Source organism: Trichechus manatus, unplaced genomic scaffold, assembly GCF_000243295.1.
Source record: "Trichechus manatus latirostris isolate Lorelei unplaced genomic scaffold, TriManLat1.0 scaffold00033, whole genome shotgun sequence".
NCBI lineage: Eukaryota > Metazoa > Chordata > Mammalia > Sirenia > Trichechidae > Trichechus > Trichechus manatus.
In genome coordinates this window covers 10,012,823-10,032,115 of record NW_004443969.1, presented here as the reverse complement: position 1 = coordinate 10,032,115, position 19,293 = coordinate 10,012,823, and the positions used below count along the sequence as shown (strand labels likewise).

General features: G+C 34.8%; 1 protein-coding gene across 2 annotated transcripts in view; it reads left to right on the top strand.

The window, feature by feature from the left end:
• The window catches only part of DARS1 (aspartyl-tRNA synthetase 1), an 80,453-nt gene extending 62,301 nt beyond the window's left edge, over nucleotides 1-18,152 (top strand). For both annotated transcript variants that reach the window (XM_004375095.3, XM_023730204.1), the window contains exons 8-16: nucleotides 1,201-1,312; nucleotides 2,174-2,308; nucleotides 4,718-4,865; nucleotides 9,545-9,691; nucleotides 11,004-11,046; nucleotides 13,377-13,457; nucleotides 14,755-14,866; nucleotides 15,119-15,190; nucleotides 17,482-18,152. In XM_004375095.3, coding sequence (XP_004375152.1) covers nucleotides 1,201-1,312; nucleotides 2,174-2,308; nucleotides 4,718-4,865; nucleotides 9,545-9,691; nucleotides 11,004-11,046; nucleotides 13,377-13,457; nucleotides 14,755-14,866; nucleotides 15,119-15,190; nucleotides 17,482-17,573 — 942 coding nt within the window. In that variant the 3' untranslated portion in view covers nucleotides 17,574-18,152. The remainder of the gene's footprint in view (nucleotides 1-1,200; nucleotides 1,313-2,173; nucleotides 2,309-4,717; nucleotides 4,866-9,544; nucleotides 9,692-11,003; nucleotides 11,047-13,376; nucleotides 13,458-14,754; nucleotides 14,867-15,118; nucleotides 15,191-17,481) is intronic.
• The last annotated feature ends 1,141 nt before the right edge of the window (nucleotides 18,153-19,293 follow it).

Genomic DNA, 19,293 nt, shown 5'->3' with positions numbered 1-19,293 from the left:
AAAAAAAAAAGGTAGCTGCCGAGGCTGCTTATGTACAACCAAACACCTCATGGGATTTGGTTCCTTGGTTTGGAGGTTTAGGGTTGTGGTTTCATGGGCTATCCCAGATAATTGATCTAATATGTTTAGTGCTTCTGTTCTACCTCCTAGTTTGTTGCGTAGTGCCTGGTGTCTTAAAAGCTTACAAGCGGCCATCCAAGGCACAACAATTGGTCTCTATTCACCAGGAGCAACAGAGGAAGAAGGAGAATCAGGAATAGGAGGACCCTGTGGAATGTGTGGTTAATTGCCTTCATGAACAGCTGCCTCCTTTGCCATGAGACCAGAGGAACTGGGTGGTGCCCAGCTACTGTTACTGAACATTTTGGTCAAAGATTCCATAGTAGGATCCTGATCAAAAGGGGGAAAATGAAGAACATTCAGATTCTCATGGACTCTCGGTTTCCTGGAGCTGTGGAGGGCAGATGAACCCCTGAAACTACTGCCCTGAGATCATATTTAAACCTTAAACCAAAAATATCCCCTGAAGTCATCTTAAAACCAAAAGTAGTTTAGCTTAACTAGTGAAAAACGTCTGCCTTGAGCATTATACTCTTTTAGGAACTATCTATATAGGATCAAAATGACAGCAACTCAAAAGATAAGATAGGAACCTTAGGGGGCAGTGAGTTTATGTTAATGGGGGAGGAACAACTCCAAAAAGGAGGGTGAGAATAGTTGGACAACTCGAATGTAGTCAGTGTCACTAAATTGTACATGTAGAAACTGTTGAACCTGGTGTATGTTTTGCTCTGCATATGCTCAACAAGAAAATAAATCAAACTTAGAAAAAAAAAGAATTTACAATTCTTTGTTAAAAATGTCATTAATTGTTAAAACATATTTTTCTTTTATGGAATTCCTACAAATTAAAAACATTTGCTCACTCAGCATTTCTGGGAAAATAGCTTTATATTCTCCCTTACTGAGTTTGATGATCACATACAATCACTACATGCCAGCATGTGTTATCGCCTTCTGTATTAGATTCTGTATTAGATTTATTTGTGTTCTTTTCTTCTCCCTCACTATTAAGGAGTTAGAAATTTTTTGAGAAAAAGAATGGTTTTATTTTTAGTTTCCAACAATGCCTAGAACACATAGTGAGTGCTCAGTAAATGTATCAAATTGATTTAATTAGATTTTATAATTGTCTTATAGACATCAACTAGTCAAGCAGTCTTCCGTCTCCAGTCTGGCATCTGCCAGCTCTTCCGAGAAACTTTAATTAACAAAGGTTTTGTGGAAATCCAAACTCCCAAAATTATTTCAGGTATACTTCAAAATATTTCTCCTAACTCTTAAAAATAAGTTTACTTTACACAAAGTTACTTAATATTAGTTTTTTGTTTTGTTGGTTTGTTTCATTTTGTTGAGACTACCCAGTGTCTCTTAAGGCTGATTGCCATGAGCTGATTGATCTGACAACCATACTAGAGCAGCAGTCAGGTACCACTGGCATCAGTAATACTATACCTCCTTATTTCAGGAGTGTTTGTGTGAGAATGATTATAGAATGAGGCAATAACACTCAAAACAAGATTCTTTGTTACGTAAGTTGCTCCAGGAACTATTTTCACTCTGTAGAGTTCTTTCAAAATTGGTACTACAGTTTTGTACAAACTGCATTGTAAAATCACTAAACACTACAAATGGGAAAATCTCATTAATTCTGTTTCTTATATGAGAACCTTATCTTAATCATTTTACCTTTTTTTAGAGTTGCTAAAGTAACACTAGAAAGTGTGTTACAAATGACATTTAGTTATAAATAAAAAGAAATTGAACATTGCATTCTTGATCAGAAGAATAATGAAGAATATATTGTAATTTTTTTTTTTTTAATTTTTGCAACCCCACAGTAGCTTTAATAGATTTGAAATCTATGTGAAATTGATGCAGAAAGTAAGGGAATGGTATTAAAATGAACATATATCCAAAGAAGTCAGTCTGACCTAACTATAAACTCTTTTTAAGAAAAGCAAAACTGATCCACTATGATTTATCTGCAGTTCTTGATTTTCCAAGTTTTCTTTTTTTGTTTTAAAGTAAACTACTTAAACTACTTGTTTTTATTAGGTTTGCATTGATAAGCTTGCAATTGATTATAATAATATGAATATTTATATTTCAGCTGCCAGTGAAGGAGGAGCCAATGTATTTACTGTGTCATATTTTAAAAATAATGCATACCTGGCTCAGTCCCCACAGCTGTATAAGCAGATGTGTATTTGTGCTGATTTTGAGAAGGTTTTCTGTATTGGACCAGGTAAGGTTTTGGGAGATAATGGTTTTGTCGAAGTTTATTAATTGTATAGTAGCTATGGTTTTAGAAACGCATGTTACATACATACAATGTACAGACATTTTGAAAGTTTAAATTTTCTTGTCTGCACTATATAAACACTAGACTTTGAGGTACAGATGGCAGTGTGCTTGGGCAGACATTTCAAAAAGAAGGAAGTACGCTCAATAGGTCTTTAAACAGTTGAGCATCATTTGTGTGAATAGAATCATAGCATGTATTCCTGCAGAAGAATGCTGAAGAAAAATTTTTATCTGGGGGATATCTCATTTTCAAAATGCATGCTTTAAATATATATATTCTCTGAAGCATACCTAAGTATATTTATTATACCTAAGTGTAATTAAAACAGAATTAACTCCCATTTAGACTGTCCTTTCAACTCCTCGTCACTATTTAAAACCAGGTAGTTGCAGTCTTCCAAATAAAGCATTTTGTTGTCATTTATAGCCCCTTAACTACTGTTGTGAATTTACATTTGCTACCAGTTTTATCCCTGAGCTGTTCTGTTTGACTATTATTATTTGTACTGTCCTTAGTATTGGTAATATTAAAGCCCATTAAAGATTACTAACAAATGTCTAATCTTTAGTAAATTATATTAACATGGTTTTTAAGATATATTTGTTAGATCCAAGCACTGGCACATAATCATGTGGCAGATTCTTTTGTGAAGTTAATTATAAGCAAAACAGCAGCTTTACTTCATTCTTTAAAATGTACCAGGTTATCTCATGCAAGTTTTTTGGTAGCTTAATGAAAATGAATTGCCAATAGAGATCATTAAGCGTCCTAATTCTCTGAATTTATTACCCAGTTATTATTGAACACCTGCTGCATATATAGCCTTGTGCTAGGTACCATGTACATAAAAGAAGAATCAGTCAGCATTTCTCAAGCATTAATGTGCACATGAATCACCTGGGGATCTTGTTAAACGCAGATCCTGATCAGTAGGTCTGGGGTGGGACCTAAGATTCTACATTGTTTACATACTCCCAGGCAGTGCCATTGCTGTTGGTTTGCAGACCACAGTTTGAGTGGCAATGGAATAAACATTGTCCCTGCTCCCAGACAGAGTAAGACATGCATAATCAAATGCTTTTCACAAATTGTGCTGTACAGTCAGTAGATTGGTGTTAGTTATGCAGTACAGGTAGTAAGTGTCAAAAGAGGGAGAAGATGCAGTTTGCTAGAGTCACTGTAAGAGAAAATTCAAGCTGAAATGAGCTTTAAGGAGAGAGTAGGCTACTATATAGACAATGGAGATAGCATTCTAGTCAGAGGAAATCAGGATAAGTAAAGAACATAGACTATGGAAGAAAACAGTATCACTAGTTAGTGTTAAGAAGAAATGGGAAAAAGACCAGACTTGTCTAATAGAGACCAGAGGAACCATCCAGACTATTGCCCTAAAACACCCTTCTTACATGGAACTGAAGCCACCCCCGGAGATCACCTTTCAGCCAAATAATAGACAGGCTTATAAAATAAACAATAATGCCCGTGAGGAGGGTCAACTGTACGAGACCCAAAGGGCAACATTTCCCCAAAAGTAAAGATGAGAAGGCAGGAAAACCCAATGCATGGAAACTGGAACCCAGGGTGAAAATGGGGAGAGTACTGACAAATTGTGGAGATTGCAGCCAGTGTCATGGAACAATTTGTGTATGAATGAGAAACTAATTTGCTGTGTAAACTTTCACCTAAAGCACAATAAAATGTTCAAAAAAAGAAGAAATGGGAAGTGGAGGTTAGGATTAAATTCAGAAAGCATAAAAGTGTTAGACTTTTTGTCATTTTATGTCTTATTACAGTAGTCACTTGGGAATCATAAGTTACTGAGTAAGGAATGTGTTATAGGAATATAAATCTGACAGTGATGTGAAAGATGAGCAGAGCTAGAGTCAGGAAGACCAGGAAGGAGGAAGTATAGTGAGCATAATAAGAGCTGGACTGGAAAAAAAAAAAAAAGAGCTGGCTATAATATGCATAATGTTAATTTGTCCAGAGTTTCATTTAGTCTGAGTCAGATTTTTAATGAGAAGAACTCAGTATATTGGTCATAATTGAACCTATTTTTAATTACTGAGAAGGCACCGCAGGATCTTGGCATTTGCTCAGGGTTCTCATGAGCTTCCTTTATTAATTTACATTTGGTACAGCTTTTACTATGTGACTGTAGGAGTTTGTCATGAACTTGTCATCTAAGAGGAAATAGCAAGAGATGGCTCATCAAAGGTCCTTCCAGCCCTATAATAATAGGAAAATAGTATCATTTGAGTACTACTGAGTACAGTTTTGAGTTTAAATCCAGTTTCTCTAAAATTTAAAATACCATTTGCCGTGTATTTCATTTATTTAACTTTACAGTGTTCAGAGCTGAAGACTCCAATACCCACAGGCATCTAACTGAATTTGTTGGTTTGGATATTGAAATGGCTTTTAATTACCATTACCATGAAGTTGTAGAAGAAATTGCTGACACCTTGGTACAAATATTCAAAGGACTTCAAGAAAGGTGAAAAGTATTTTATATCCCTAGATTTATTTACTTTCAAATCAATGTGAGTTCTTTCATGAAAAGCAATTCTTGATTTGAAACGTGCAAACTTGAGTTTCTACTGGAGATGTATATATAAAAGTGATCAGTTTAATAAATGGAAAACTCCACACTAAAAATAGTGCAATTGGATCCAAGTCATTTGGCACCTAACTAGTTAACCTCTCTCTTTTTGGTGGTAAAGTTTACCAGATTGTGAACATTCTAACTATTTGTTTTTTGCTTTATACTGACATCCTGAATGTGCCAAGAAATAGATCGTACAATACTTTTATAACAACTTATTTGGGAGGCAGTATGGAGTAGTGGTTAAGAGTTTGGATTCAGCTACTTCGAGATAGCCGAGTTCAGATCCCAGCAGTGCTGCTTATCTTTGGTCCTTGGACAAGTTATTTAACAGTAAACCTCAAGTTTCTTCGGTTATTAAACGGAGAGGATATTATTACCCACCTCAGTGGTTTGTTGTGAAAATTAAAATAAGTTAACATGTAAATTGCTTCAACTGTGCCTGGTATATGTTGAGCACTCAGTATAGATATAAATTGATCTAAGATATAACCATTACTGACACAGGCTTAATTTATATGTGGACAGACTCAGTAAAGATTAGAAACAAGTACCTGTTAGGATCTGGTGAATTGACAAAGAACATTTATAGAAAATTATTAGACACGTTCAGAAAATTGAGTTACATACAGTGTCCACTTTAGCTGTTGTCATGGTTTGAATTATGTCCCCCAAAAAATGTGTGTATCAATTTGGCTAGGCCCTGATTCCTGGTACTGTGTGATTTTCCTGTATGTTGTAAACCTGCCCTCTATGATGTTAATGAGGGAGGATGGGTGGCAGTTGTGTTAGTAAGGCAGGACTGGATCTACAAGACTGGATTGTGTACTGAGGCAGTCTCTTGAGATATAAAAGACAGAAGTGAGCAGAGAGACAGGGGGCCTCATACCATCAAGAAAGCAGTGCTGGGAGCAGAGCGTGTCCTTTGGACTGGAGACCCTGCGCCGACAGGCTCCTAGTCCGGGGGAACGTTGATGAGAAGGCCGACAGAGAGAAAAAACCTTCCCCTGGAGCTGATGCCCTGAATTGGGACTTTTAGCCTACTTTGACTGTGAGGAGATAAACTTCTCTTCATTAAAACCATCCACCTGCGGTATTTCTGTTATGGCAGCACTAGATGACTAAGACAGCTGTTGTTGCCGTTGTGTGCTATCAAGTCAGTTCTGACTCATAGCGACCTTGGTGACAGAGTAGAACTGTCCCATAAGGTTTCCAAGGCTGTAATCTTTACAGAAGCAGACTGCCACATCTTTCTTCTGCGGAGTGGCTGGTGGGTTTGAACCGCTGACCTTTTGGTTAGCAGCCAGGTGCTTATCCACTGCGCCACCAGGGCTCCTTCCACTTTAGCTACCCCCTCTGAAATGGCAAATAGCTTTTCTGTTAAATGTCATTGAAAGTTGTTAATTTGTGATTATATTTAACATGGGTAAAATAGGAAAAGAAAATGAAAATGAAGTGAGATCAAAAAGTCTCTTTTTTTTTCCTTCTCCATAATTGTGACTACATTTTAAGCATTAGGCAGGCTGTAATATGGATTCAAGCATACCAACGATCCTGAAGATGGTGCAGGACCAGGCAACATTTCACAATGTCTCTATGAGTTGGAGCTGATACCACAAAAAATAATAGGTTATAACAGACTTAGTTAACTCTTTGATAACTGATGAAGAATCGTATTTGGAAATTTGTATTTGAAGGCCAACCATTTATTTTTGATGTATTTGGACATGCTTCAGTGTTGTTTAAAAAGAGTTCAAAAATTTTATGAATCTTACTCCATTCTAAGGCTAATGAGTAATTTCAAGAACCCAGAAATTAATCATTGACATTATATAAAAATACTCTAGCATAAGCACAAGTATTTTCCAGGCATACTCTGCATTGCATTGTACTTTTAATAATTGCAGACAGACTCTTTTTTTAAAAAACAAAAATTTGTCCTGTGAAAAATTTTGACGCAGTGAAACGTTTAATCAAATAGTTCATGGAACAACCAGTGAGGTTTCCTTATAAACCAAAATATCCTTTGAAATTATGATGAAGGAACAGAGCTTTTCTCATTTTCTTTTCATGTTTATAATTCAAGAAAGTTTCTAAAGCTCATTTTATGTTAGTATTGGTAGCTCTCCTGTTTAATATTGGAGTAGGAAATTTTCACTTTGGTTTTTATAACAACAAACCAAGCATGAATCAGGCCCTTGAGACTCAGACACCATTATCACTGGACTTTTTCAGTAAATTTAAGGTGGTATTTGGAAATAAAAGTCTTCTTCCTATATTTGATGAGTCATTTAGGAATTTTAAGTTCCTGTGTCATTTGCAAATTGGGTTACCTGTCTTGTGTCATGTCTCTCATATTTATCCTTAGTATTTACCTCTCATACAAAACTAATATATAAATTTATATCATAAAGTATAGATAGATACTTGTATTGTCATTGGTTGCCCTGAATGGAGGTTAATAACCAAAGCAAAGCAATTTAAAAATCAGTCATTGAGGTCTTCTTATGGCCCTTCTAATATCAAGATTTGAATAAATCAATGGCTAAGATTTAATGCCCCCATGGAAGTCTTTAAAACCATTCAGGAGGTGATAGTATTTTAATTTATACTGTTTTCATAGAATACAGGAGAAGTATTTTTTTATTTCTATTAATTATGGAAAATTTCAAAACACATATAAAGGTAGGAAGACTAGCCTAATGAACTCCCTTGTACTCCATCTAAAATTTCATGGTTTCAACTATTATCAGCCCGCCGCCAATTTTGTTTTACTGATTTCCCCCACCTATGATTTTATCTATAAATAATTCAGCAAAAATATTTTTCGAGGGCTGTGGAGACCATGCTGTCGGGAACATCTAGCTCAATTGGCATAACACAGTTTAAAAAGACAGTGTTCTGCATTCTACCTTGGTGAGTACTGTCTGGGGTCTTAAAAGCCTGTGAGCAGCCATCTAAGATACTCCACTGGTCTCACCCTTTCTGGAGCAAGGGAGAATGAAGAGAACAGGATACAAGGAAAAGATTAGTCCAAAGGACTAATGGCTCACAGCTACCACGGCCTTCACCAGACTGAGTCCAGTACAGCTAGATGGTGCCCGGCTACCACCACTGACTGCTCTGACCGGGATCACAACAGAGGGTCCTGGACAGAGCTGGAGAAGGATGTAGAACAAAATTCTAACAACACAAAAAAGACCAGATTTACTGGCCTGACAGACTGGAGAAACCCCAAGATTACGGCCCCTGGGCACCCTTTTAGCTCAGTGGTGAAGTCGCTCCTGAGGTTCACTGTTCAGCTGGGGATGGGACAGCCCCATAAAACAAAACAGGACTAATGAGGCACAGCAGTCCAGGGACAAGGACTAGAAGGCAGGAGGGGACAGAAAAGCTGGCGATAGGCAACCCAAGGTTCAGAAAGGACAGTGTTGACATGTCATAGGGTTGTTCACCATTGTCATAGGGCAATATGTATACTAACTGTTTAATGAGAAACTATTCTGTAAACCTTCATCTAAAGTACAAAAAAAAAAAAAAAAGGAATTATGTGAGATCAGATTGACAACAGCAACTCAAAAGATTTGATGTGAACCCTAGGGGCCAGTGAGTTGAAGGTAATGGTGCTGGTACAATTTGGAAAAGGATGGTGAGAATAGCAGCACAACTGGAAGAATGTAATCAATGTCACTGAATTGTACATGTAGAAATTTTTATAATGGTGTATCTCTGGCTATGTATATTTTCACCAAAAAAGAAAAAGGGTCCACCAAGGTCGAGAAGGGAGAGTGTTGACATGTTGTGGGGTTGTTAACCAATGTCATAAAACAATATGCGTACTGGCTGTGTAATGAGAAACTATTGGTTCTGTAAACCTTCACCTAAGTACAATAAAATAAATAAATAAACTATTGGGAACAGTGTGATGCTGATTGCACAGCAAGGTGAATGTTACTACTATCACTGAATTGTCCACTTAAATGGTTAAAATGACAATAATTTTGTTACCTATGTTTTACCACAATACAATTAAAAATATATATATACTTTTTAAATCTTAATAAAATATCCTCCATACTAGAAATGCAGTTCTGCAACAAACAAATATTTATCTTGGACTTACTGTGTGTAGGGTAGTCACTATACTACAGGGATTGTCAGAATGGGAAAGAAATTGGCACTCACATTAACAAATTTACAGTATATTGGGAATGAGGGAAGATAAAAGAAGTGTTCATTAATTTGGTCTTCTCAGTCTATAACAAGTGCTATTAAAGGAGTAAAAAGTCATATTTTTATAAAATGTGTATTTTATGTTCCTAACAATGTTAGCTGATCTGAATTATAAAGAAAGATTTTAATTTTTTAACTCTACTATGATGGTGAGCAACATGAGACTGAGAAATGGTGTTAAATATTTTAATTTTATTCCTTAAACAATTTCTTGATAACACTTTTTCTGGTGCATCCACTGATTCAAAGAATGATTTCTTATATTGCCACAGTTGACCCCTTGTGGAGGAAACATTTATCTCCCACTTTTTTTACTGACTAAATCACTGTACAAACAGGTTTGAGACTGAAATTCAAATGGTGAATAAACAATTCCCATGTGAGCCATTCAAGTTCTTGGAGCCAACTTTAAGACTAGAATATTGTGAAGCACTGGCTATGCTTAGGGAAGCCGGCATCGAAATGGGAGATGAAGAAGATCTGAGGTTTGTCGTTGTGATTTGTTTAACTTTAGTCATTAGGCTTAAGATGTGAAAGAATGACTATGTTAATGAATGTTTTTTTTTTCACTCAGCTGATAAACTTCAGTTCTGTTAACTTTGGAATATAGTCTGATGCTTTTTTGTTTGATGTGTGAGCTGAAATAAAATGCTATGCTTAATGTAGTTTGCCTGTAAGCTTCAATAATTTTGTTTGTAAATGTCATTTTTCATTTTTTCCCCTCATATTTACAATGCTTTAAAGAGTACAGGGACTTTTGTCTGTGATTTTACCATATAACATGTTACTTTTCTTTCCAAATCAGTGCTACCAGAGAGGATAGACGGTGTAAATCCCAAAACAGGATTAGGACATAAAACTGTTAAGATCTCCAAAAATTATAAAAATCAGTGTTCTTTATTCGATATACAGTGCTGTATTATCTAAATTCAAATCATACAACTTCAAATTTTGAAATATAAGCTTTATAGTTTAATGAAGATTGAAAAATACTGTCTACTTATATTTTATTCAGAGGTCCCTAAGTTAAAATATTTAAGCTATCATGGCAATACACATGGGTATAGGAGGGAAAGTGGGTGATTGTTGTTCATGGTTTTCTTTAAAACATATTTTACTCAAAAACCTTAACTTTTATTAATTTATTTTTGTGTTTAACAAAAAAAAAAATATGATTTTAAGCAATCCCTATATTGCTGCCTGACATTTTATAGGGCAAACTATAAGTTCTAAAATTAATTTGGGCTATACTTTCTCAAGTATTTTGGAAATTGTTCTTAAGTAAAGAGAGGAGCTAAAATAGCTACCTCTTGACTATAGAAATTTAATGTGTTTATACTAGCACTTTTGCATTTTAGAGACTTGAAAATACTGATTATTCTTTTATAAATCCTCCATAAAGAATAACAAACAAAGGAAAATCGTTTTGAAGTGGAACCATTTAATGGCAAGACTAGTCCATATGGAGATAGTATGAACCTTCATTATGTATAATTGTAGGAAATTATTTCATCATGATATTTCCAAATCAGTGAATTGCTTATTCTGTTTTATGGTTTTTAACTAAGTGTTGTTGAGCAGCACCTACTAAGCACTGAGTCCCCTGTACAAGGTATATTCAGAGAGGCTTTCAGTAGTACTTGTCTTTTTAGAAAGGAGAGGGGATAGACAGTTATGTGTTTGGGTGAAATTTTTTATTCCTTGAGAACTTCAAATAGAAGTGGTGCCTTATTAAACTTAAAACTCTTTTAAGTTACTGTTTGATCTTCCAGCACCTGACTTTTGTTTCTTTTCCAGTACACCAAATGAAAAACTGTTGGGTCGATTGGTAAAGGAAAAGGTAGGACTCTTGTACACACTGAATTTCTTTTTCTAAATCTGGAATGTATTCTGTACTAAATAATAGTCGCATAGGGAAATAAAGTTTCTAGTATGGTATGGAAACCCTGGTGGCATAGTGGTTAAGAGCTACAGCTGCTAACCAAAAGGTCAGCAGTTTGAATCCACCAGGCGCTCCTTGGAAACCCTATAGGGCAGTTTTACTTCATCCTGTAGGGTAGCTATGAGTCGGAATTGACTCAACAGCAACAGGTTTGGTTTTTGGTTTTAGGGTGGTATGATCCAGAATACATAAAAGCCAAGAGATGGGTTTTGTTTTGTTTTGTTTTGTTTTTATTAAAAAAAAAAAAAAAAAAGAAGCCTCTTAGAAGATTGAAAAATATTCAGACAGACCCTGCCCAACTTGTACTGAGCTCTACTAAGGTGTCTCTAAAAGTGAGAGACCTATGTCAGATTAGTAAGAAAGGACCTCAAAATGATTTGACACTATTTAGAAACAGTCTCTCCTGAGTACCCTGAGGAAGAAAGGAATGTGCTTCCTTTCTTCTGTGAAAGCTACTTTTCTGTTAACGTTTTCTAAAACTCCAAAGAAGATAAAATCCAAACTTAATGTGGTCTTTTTTTTTAGAAATTGTGTAATGAAAACAGTTCTTGAGCTCCCCCTCCTGGTTGCACTCGAAACTGTTAAACTGCCTGGGGAACGCAGATATTTAAAGTGCTGTTTAAGCGGGACCAATACCAGTTTGTCAGCTCTGTTGACATTCTCTCTAATCTCCAGTTTTAGCAAAAATGTTTAAGTCGAAGACAATTGAGATTTATTGATTTCTTTTTAATTAAATCTAGGTCACATAGTATTCTTTCCAGCAAAAATGTTACAACTTTTTGTTAATGTTATTTCTTTCAATTGTAGTTTTCATGGGAAAAAAAAAACTAAAAAAATTTTTTTAGTGATTGGGAAGATATGGCAGACTTTTTGGTGACGAATATTGTAAAAGATGTCATTTCTTCCCAAAGTAATTTATAGATTTAATGTAGTTTTACTTAAACCCAAAGGGACTTGGGATAACAAAACAGTTATAAAATGCATCTTCTTAAAGATTAAATGAGCCAGAATAGCAAAGGGAAAAATGAAAATCAAAGATGTTTTGCAGAATTTATGATAGAGGAGAAATTAGAAAAAGATTGCACGTCCAAAAAATGGAAAAATAAATTTTTGTACTATGATTGAATAGTAAATAGCTCCTAAAAATTAGGTATTGGAAGAATTCATGACATCATGGCAAAATGTTTTAGGATACAGATGTTACATGTAAAAAGTAGAGGATATTCAGTTGTATACACAGTGTGATTACAGTAGTTTTTTTTTATTCTTTAGATGAAGGTTTACAGAGCAAATTAGTTTCTTATTAAACAGTTAATACACATACTGTTTTGTGACATTGGTTGCCAACCCCATGACATGTCAACGCTCTTCCATTCTCAGCCTTGGATTCCCCATTTCCATTCGTCCAGCTTTCCTGTCCTCTCCTGCCTTCTCGTCCCTCCCCCTCAGCTGGTGTGCCCATTTAGTCTCAGTGTATACATGGTTGAGCTACTATTGTTTGTTTTATGGGCCTGTCTAATCTTTGGCAGGGTGAAACCTCAGGAGTGACTTCACTACTGAGTTAAAAGGGTGTCCAATGTCCATACTCTTGGAGTTTTTCCGGTCTCTGTCAGACCAGTAAATCTGGTCTTTTTCTGTGAGTTTAATTTTGTTCTACATTTTTCTACCCTCTATTGTGATCCCTGTTAGAGCAGCGGCGGTGGTAGCCGGGCACCATCTAGTTGTGCTAGACTCAGTCTGGTGGAGGCTGTGATAGTTGTGGTCCATTAGTCCTTTGGACTGATCTTTCCCTCATGTCTGGTTTTCTTCATTCTCCCTTGCTCCAGACGGGGTGGGGCCAGTGGAGTATCTTAGATGGCCACTCATAAGCTTTTAAGACCCCAGATGCTACTCACCAGAGTAGGATGTAGAACATTTTCTTTCTTTATTAACTGTGTTATGCCAATTGAGCTAGATGTTCCCTGAGGCCATGGTCCCCAGCCCTCAGCCCAGTAATTTAGTCCCTCAGGGAGTTTGGACATGTCTATGAAGCTTCTGTGACTTTGCCTTGGTCAAGTTGTGCTGACTTCCCCAGTATTGTGTACTGTCTTACCCTTCACCAAAGTGATTGCAGTAATTTTGAAGAAATGTTTATTAAAAAAATACAAGAAAATTATCAAAATGTTAACCTTCTTATTTGTATTAACCTTTTTAAAAATCTATTTTAATTATATTTATTCTTTTTCTAGTATGATACAGATTTTTATATTCTTGATAAATATCCCTTGGCTGTAAGACCTTTCTATACCATGCCTGACCCAAGAAATCCTGTAAGTAATTTGGTTTTAAATAGCCTGTTTGGGGGAAGAGGAAAATTTTACTGTCACTGTATCAAATTGTATAATGGAATAATGATTTTCATTAATAATTTGCAGTTTTAATGGAGACATTGTTATACATAGTATTACTAGTTTCTGCCAGTACAGATCGAAATATTGTGAAATTTGTATATTCTAGCAAATTTGTCCTGAAAACCTATATTAAAAATCATTTTCATGGGTCATTTTTCTGAAGATTAATGAGGAAGGAGGTCAAATAAATGATAAATAGTACTTCCTGATTTGCTAACTTTATTAGTAAATCATTTTATCATTGACCTTGACCTGGGAATTCACATTTTGTCCTGGGAGGTACTATTCTAAATGATGTCTTGTTGCTTTTTACTGTTTTCCATTGCAGTGCTTCTCAAACTTTAGAGTGCATCAGCATCACCTGGAGGGCTTTTTAAAATGCAAATTCCTGGGTTCTACCCCCAAAATTTCTAATTCTGCAAGTCTGGGGTGAGGCCTGAGAATCTGCATTTCTGATAAGTTCTCAGGTAGTGCTGAGGCTGCTGGTCTAGGAATCACACTTTGAGAACCACTGTTTTACTGGGAAGGAGTCCTGGTGGTGCAGTGGTTAAGTGCTTGGCTACTAACCAAGAGGTCAGTGGTTTGAACCCACCAGAGTGGGAGAAAGATATGCAGTCTGCTTCTGTGAAGATTACAACTTCAGAAACCTATAGGGTCACTATGAGTCGGAATTGACTCAGGGCAGTGAGTGTTTTATTGGAAGACAGGGGAAGTAAGTTAGAACTGCTGTTATCAGATACCTGATAGGGAACCGGTTAAGCTGGGGTAAGTTGATTTTCAATTTACTTTCCTTTAAGTAAAGAAATTTAATTTTTTTTCTTTTGATTAAAAAAGACTAATATCCGTTGATAATTTGAAGTTCCAAAAATGATCAAAAGACGTACCACATTAAAAACGTTTCAGATGATAAAGTGAAATAAGGATTAGCACTACTTCTCAGAAGTCAGACGTGGCACTCTGATTTACTGTTGTGGGGTGGAGAGAAGGGGAGCATGAAATCTGATAGAGGCAACTGATAAGTTCTGATCCAGCCCTTGGTAGTTTAATCCTACTTTATAGAAACAAATTAGTGGGTTCATTGGAACAGCTTACATCATTAATTATAGGAGAAAATAGAGTTGCTCTTCAAGCGAAAGAATTTTTTTCCACCTGTATGTAACCTAGGATGATAGCCACATGAACAGTAGTGGTTTTTGTTTGTTTGTTTTTCCTGCAGAAACAGTCCAACTCTTACGATATGTTTATGAGAGGGGAGGAAATTTTGTCAGGAGCTCAAAGAATTCATGATCCTCAACTGCTGACAGAGAGAGCCTTACATCATGGAATTGGTAAACAATTTAAATATATTTAGGAGAGTATCTATTCTGAAAATAGCACATTTTTTTTTAATTTTAAAGACTTTTCAGAAGCAGTCAATTTCTTATCATTGAACAGTGATTGCTTTTGTAACTGTTTAATGCTCAGTAAGATGATAATTGTGTACTTTTTAAAATATTTTACATTTTTCTTGGTGAAAATATACACAGCAAAACAGACGCCAGTTCAACGATTTCTACATGTAACATGTTTTTTTGTTTTAGATTTAGAGAAAATTAAGGCTTACATCGATTCTTTCCGCTTTGGAGCACCTCCTCATGCCGGTGGAGGGATTGGTAAGATTCTCTTAATATTATGTCATACTGGTTTCCAGCCTAAATTCATTTGACAAAGTGATACTCAGTTTGAACTAAATTTGTTTAGCATTAGAATTCAAAAGTAAATTTTGTGTATTGTTATTGCTTACAAATAAGACCATAAATGCTAAGTGTAATACAAACTTGAATTATAAGAATTTTTTAAAGTAAAATGACTAAAATGAAAATTTTATTTCCAAGGGACAAAATGAACAGCTAAGTTATATGTTCTAAAATATTACTTTAATAAAATTCTAGCCATTCTTTTTCTCATAAGAGTTTAGAAGCAAAATGTCCATAAATTGAGTACCCTGTTTTCTCTGTGCATCCTTGAGCTCATTCAGATTAGCCCAAATTAAATCTCTCCCTTGAATTAGCTCAGTTCAGGGGAGAGATTTAATTTGGGCTAATCTGCTAAATATTTTTATTGAAGTATATTATTTGACTGACATTTAGGACCACGTCTAGAATATATGTAATTTAAAATAAGTAAATGTTTAACCAACTCAACTCTTGGATGTCCATATCAAAGATTCTTAAGAAGAATTCTGGATATAGAGGATTTGGATTTTGGTGAATAGGTATAGTCAATTCGCAGTAGTTAGATTGTATACATTCCCCACGAATACTGAATTAGGGAATCCTAACCAGCCTTGTTCAACCTCAGCTGGGAATTTTTTGCCTCTCCGTGCTGGCGCATGTTTAAGACTGACCATAACGAAAGTATTTTTAGCAAATTTGCAAATACAGAATCTGCAGCTAATGAGTATCAACTCTAATACATATACAAAATTTCAGATTAAAAGTTATAAAGAGTATGCATTCACCTCCCTATTGGAAACCATTGTTTCCTGCTTACATTTTGTGAAGATAATCTTCACATATGCAAAAAAAATACACACACATAAATATTTTCTAAATATTTTTACACAAATTGTATCGTACTACATTCAGTACCTTGCATTTTTCACTTAATATATTTTGTACCTTGCATTTTTCACTTCATATATTTTGTAGCTCGTTCCATATTGATATGTAAAGAGCATTTTCATTCTTTTGTTATTGCTACATAGAATTCATTGAAAGGCTACTCCATAATCTTGATAGGCAGGTTTCTATTGATGGACATGTAGGTTGTTACCAGCCTTTTGTTATTACAAACCATGCTACGTTGAATATATAGTTTAAATTTTAATCAGAAATTTAGGGCTGTTTTCTCTTATTCAGTAATATGCATTTTGCATACATATTTTACCACTTTTGTGATTAATTGACAATGTAAATTTTAACCTTAATCGTGACTAAGGAAGTTTGAATGGTTATAACTGGGTTTTGCTTGCTTGTTTTAGCCAAAAAAGAAATTTCAGAATACCACCTGTCTTTTGATAATTAAGGTTTAAGGGGAAGATGGGACATGATTTTGTTTTTTTTCATTAGTCTTAAATTACATTACTATAATACAAGGTTCAAATTTACATCTACAAATGTTTTTTGGTGAGCAACAGCAATAAAAATGTTAATTCTCTAATATATGTTTCTGTCTTGGAGGCTAGATATATTCCTTTAAAACCTTTAGAATTAGAAGTTATTACTGTACAAAATATTGTTTCACCTTACCTGCTTTGTGTGAGATGTTAGTCTTAAAAGACTTCTGTGAAACAGAGAAATCAAAATGCATTCAAAAAGTTTCATTTGTTAGTTCTGCTATGCTACTTAGGTGGTACTTCGTCTTAATTCAGTCTCTGTTTTTGCACTCAAAATATTTAGTGTAATAATGTACTCTACAGCCTTTTATGTTAGGGAGCACCATATTACCTGTCATTAGAATTGCAATAAATTTTCTGATACTCCCGTTAATAAACTTTCTTAGAGGTTTATTACACTCATACTGACGGTCTGAATACATAATTAGAATCTGGTATCATTTGAAAACATAATTTATAAACGGGTTTGTTTTGCTTTTTATTGTTTAAATCATAAATTTTGGACATTTACTTAGATTTTGGTGCATTTGTAGTTTACATTTCACAAAATCTGTGCCACTTAAGGATCTCTCATTTAGTCCTTCCCACGTGCAACACAATCTGTAGTTCTGAATTGGCACCCAAAACATTTGGTTTTGAGTAAACTCAAAATAATAGAAATCACTTTTCCTTCCTAACAGGGATAAGTATTTTGTTGAGCAATGATGTTATGTTGGTAGTTCTAAATCTGTAAGACCCTGAGAGGTTTTTAGAAAAGGAATTAATGATTATTTTTATTCTCCCCAGGGTTGGAACGAGTGACTATGCTGTTTTTGGGATTACACAATGTTCGTCAAACCTCGATGTTCCCCCGTGATCCTAAACGACTCACTCCTTAAGGAAAGCTGTGGTTTTTATTCTTTCCAGTAACCTGCTATCGATCAGGCTGTACCTTAGGCACTTAGAATATGCAATAAAATAAATGCCTTCTCTAAAGTGCTACAATTATTTTTGGATTAATTCAGTATAGGTTAATTTAAAAGAGAAGATTTTTATAACTTTGGACATGCTTTCAGTAGGAAATGCTTGAACATTTTAATAAGAAATTCATACAGTTATGTTGAAAATTCATATTCCATTACCACAGTAAACATTAATAGTTTTAAACAGTTAAGATTATGCAGTTTTTTTTTTCTTTTCTATATTACAATGACCACAGGATTGAGGTCTTAAATTTTCAATATTTGAACTTACTTTTTTTAATTATGACATTGAAATAAGAATAGCTGGAGAAGTATCTGAGATTTTTGTGACTGTATAATTGGCTTATCATGGAAAATTAGAACGTACCCATTCTTAAAATTATGCCCAGAAGTCATATAAAGCAGGTGAAAATACTGGTTAGAAAATATTCAATATAATATTGTTTTAAATTGTTATATTCTAAGTCTGGGTTTCAATAAAATTTTAATGCTAATTATACTTTGTCTTTGTGTAACTTCATGGCAATCTGATTTTATAACTGATTCTTGGCATTTATAATTTAGGGAAAGAAAAAATAACTGGTTTATGTAAATGGTTAAAAACAAATGTTATTCTTAATATATATTCACATCAAGATAATAAGCTCAGATCACCATAAGGGTAGAATCTTAAAACTGAAGGCATGAGTTGGTTAAAATAGTTTATTTCACGTGGGTTAAAAATATTGCAGAATTTTCTGTTTTGTTTTTAATTGGTACTTAGTTAGCAGATGTCACTAAGAGGCACTCCCATCTTCCCCACCAAAAAGAAATTTCTGTGTAAGCATTAAAATTAGAACCATTTACTCTCTGGATTATCATACGTGTTGATGCTAATGTTAATTTTACAGTGACCCACAGGCAATGGACAGAAGTGCTGGTATTTTCCTACAGGAACAGGATAAACAATCTGCAGAAGAATAAAAGGGTCAGAAAGGTAGGAAGTTACCCCTGGAGCATAAGCAATCTGCCCATTATTTTTGAAAGATAGAAGGAACATTTATTTTTTTTTCCCCAGTGTAGATTATGAGCTCTGTGAAGGTGGAGATTCAATTTTTATGTATTTCTTTTATATCCTGCCAAAGTATTTTAAGCACCTCAAAAGTGTTTAACGAATTTATGCCACACTAGCAATAAAACGGACTACTACCCATGTTTTTCTATATTGTATAATCCCCAGGCTCTAAAATAGTACAGTAATAATGGCCCACGGGGTATTCTTAAATTTACAGAATCGTAGCTGCTTTCAGAATAAATGATTTGTAAAGTCTTAGAATGACAGTCTTTTTTTCTATTTAATTACTTTTATTATGAAGTGTTTCAAACGTTCCAACAAGAATGGAGCATGATAAAATTAATACCCCAGTACTCACCACCCAGCTTTATCAAGTCTTAGCAGTATGTCATATTTGCTTTAAATATTTTATTTCAGGAGAAAAGAATTGTGGATATAGTTAAAGCCTCCTATGGACCCACCGATCCATTCCCTCTTATTCTCCCTAGAAGTAACCGCTGTATGAATTCAGTGTTTTTTATTCTTTTCCATGTTTTTATATTTTAACTAAATATTTGTTTCTATGAACATTATCTAGTATTG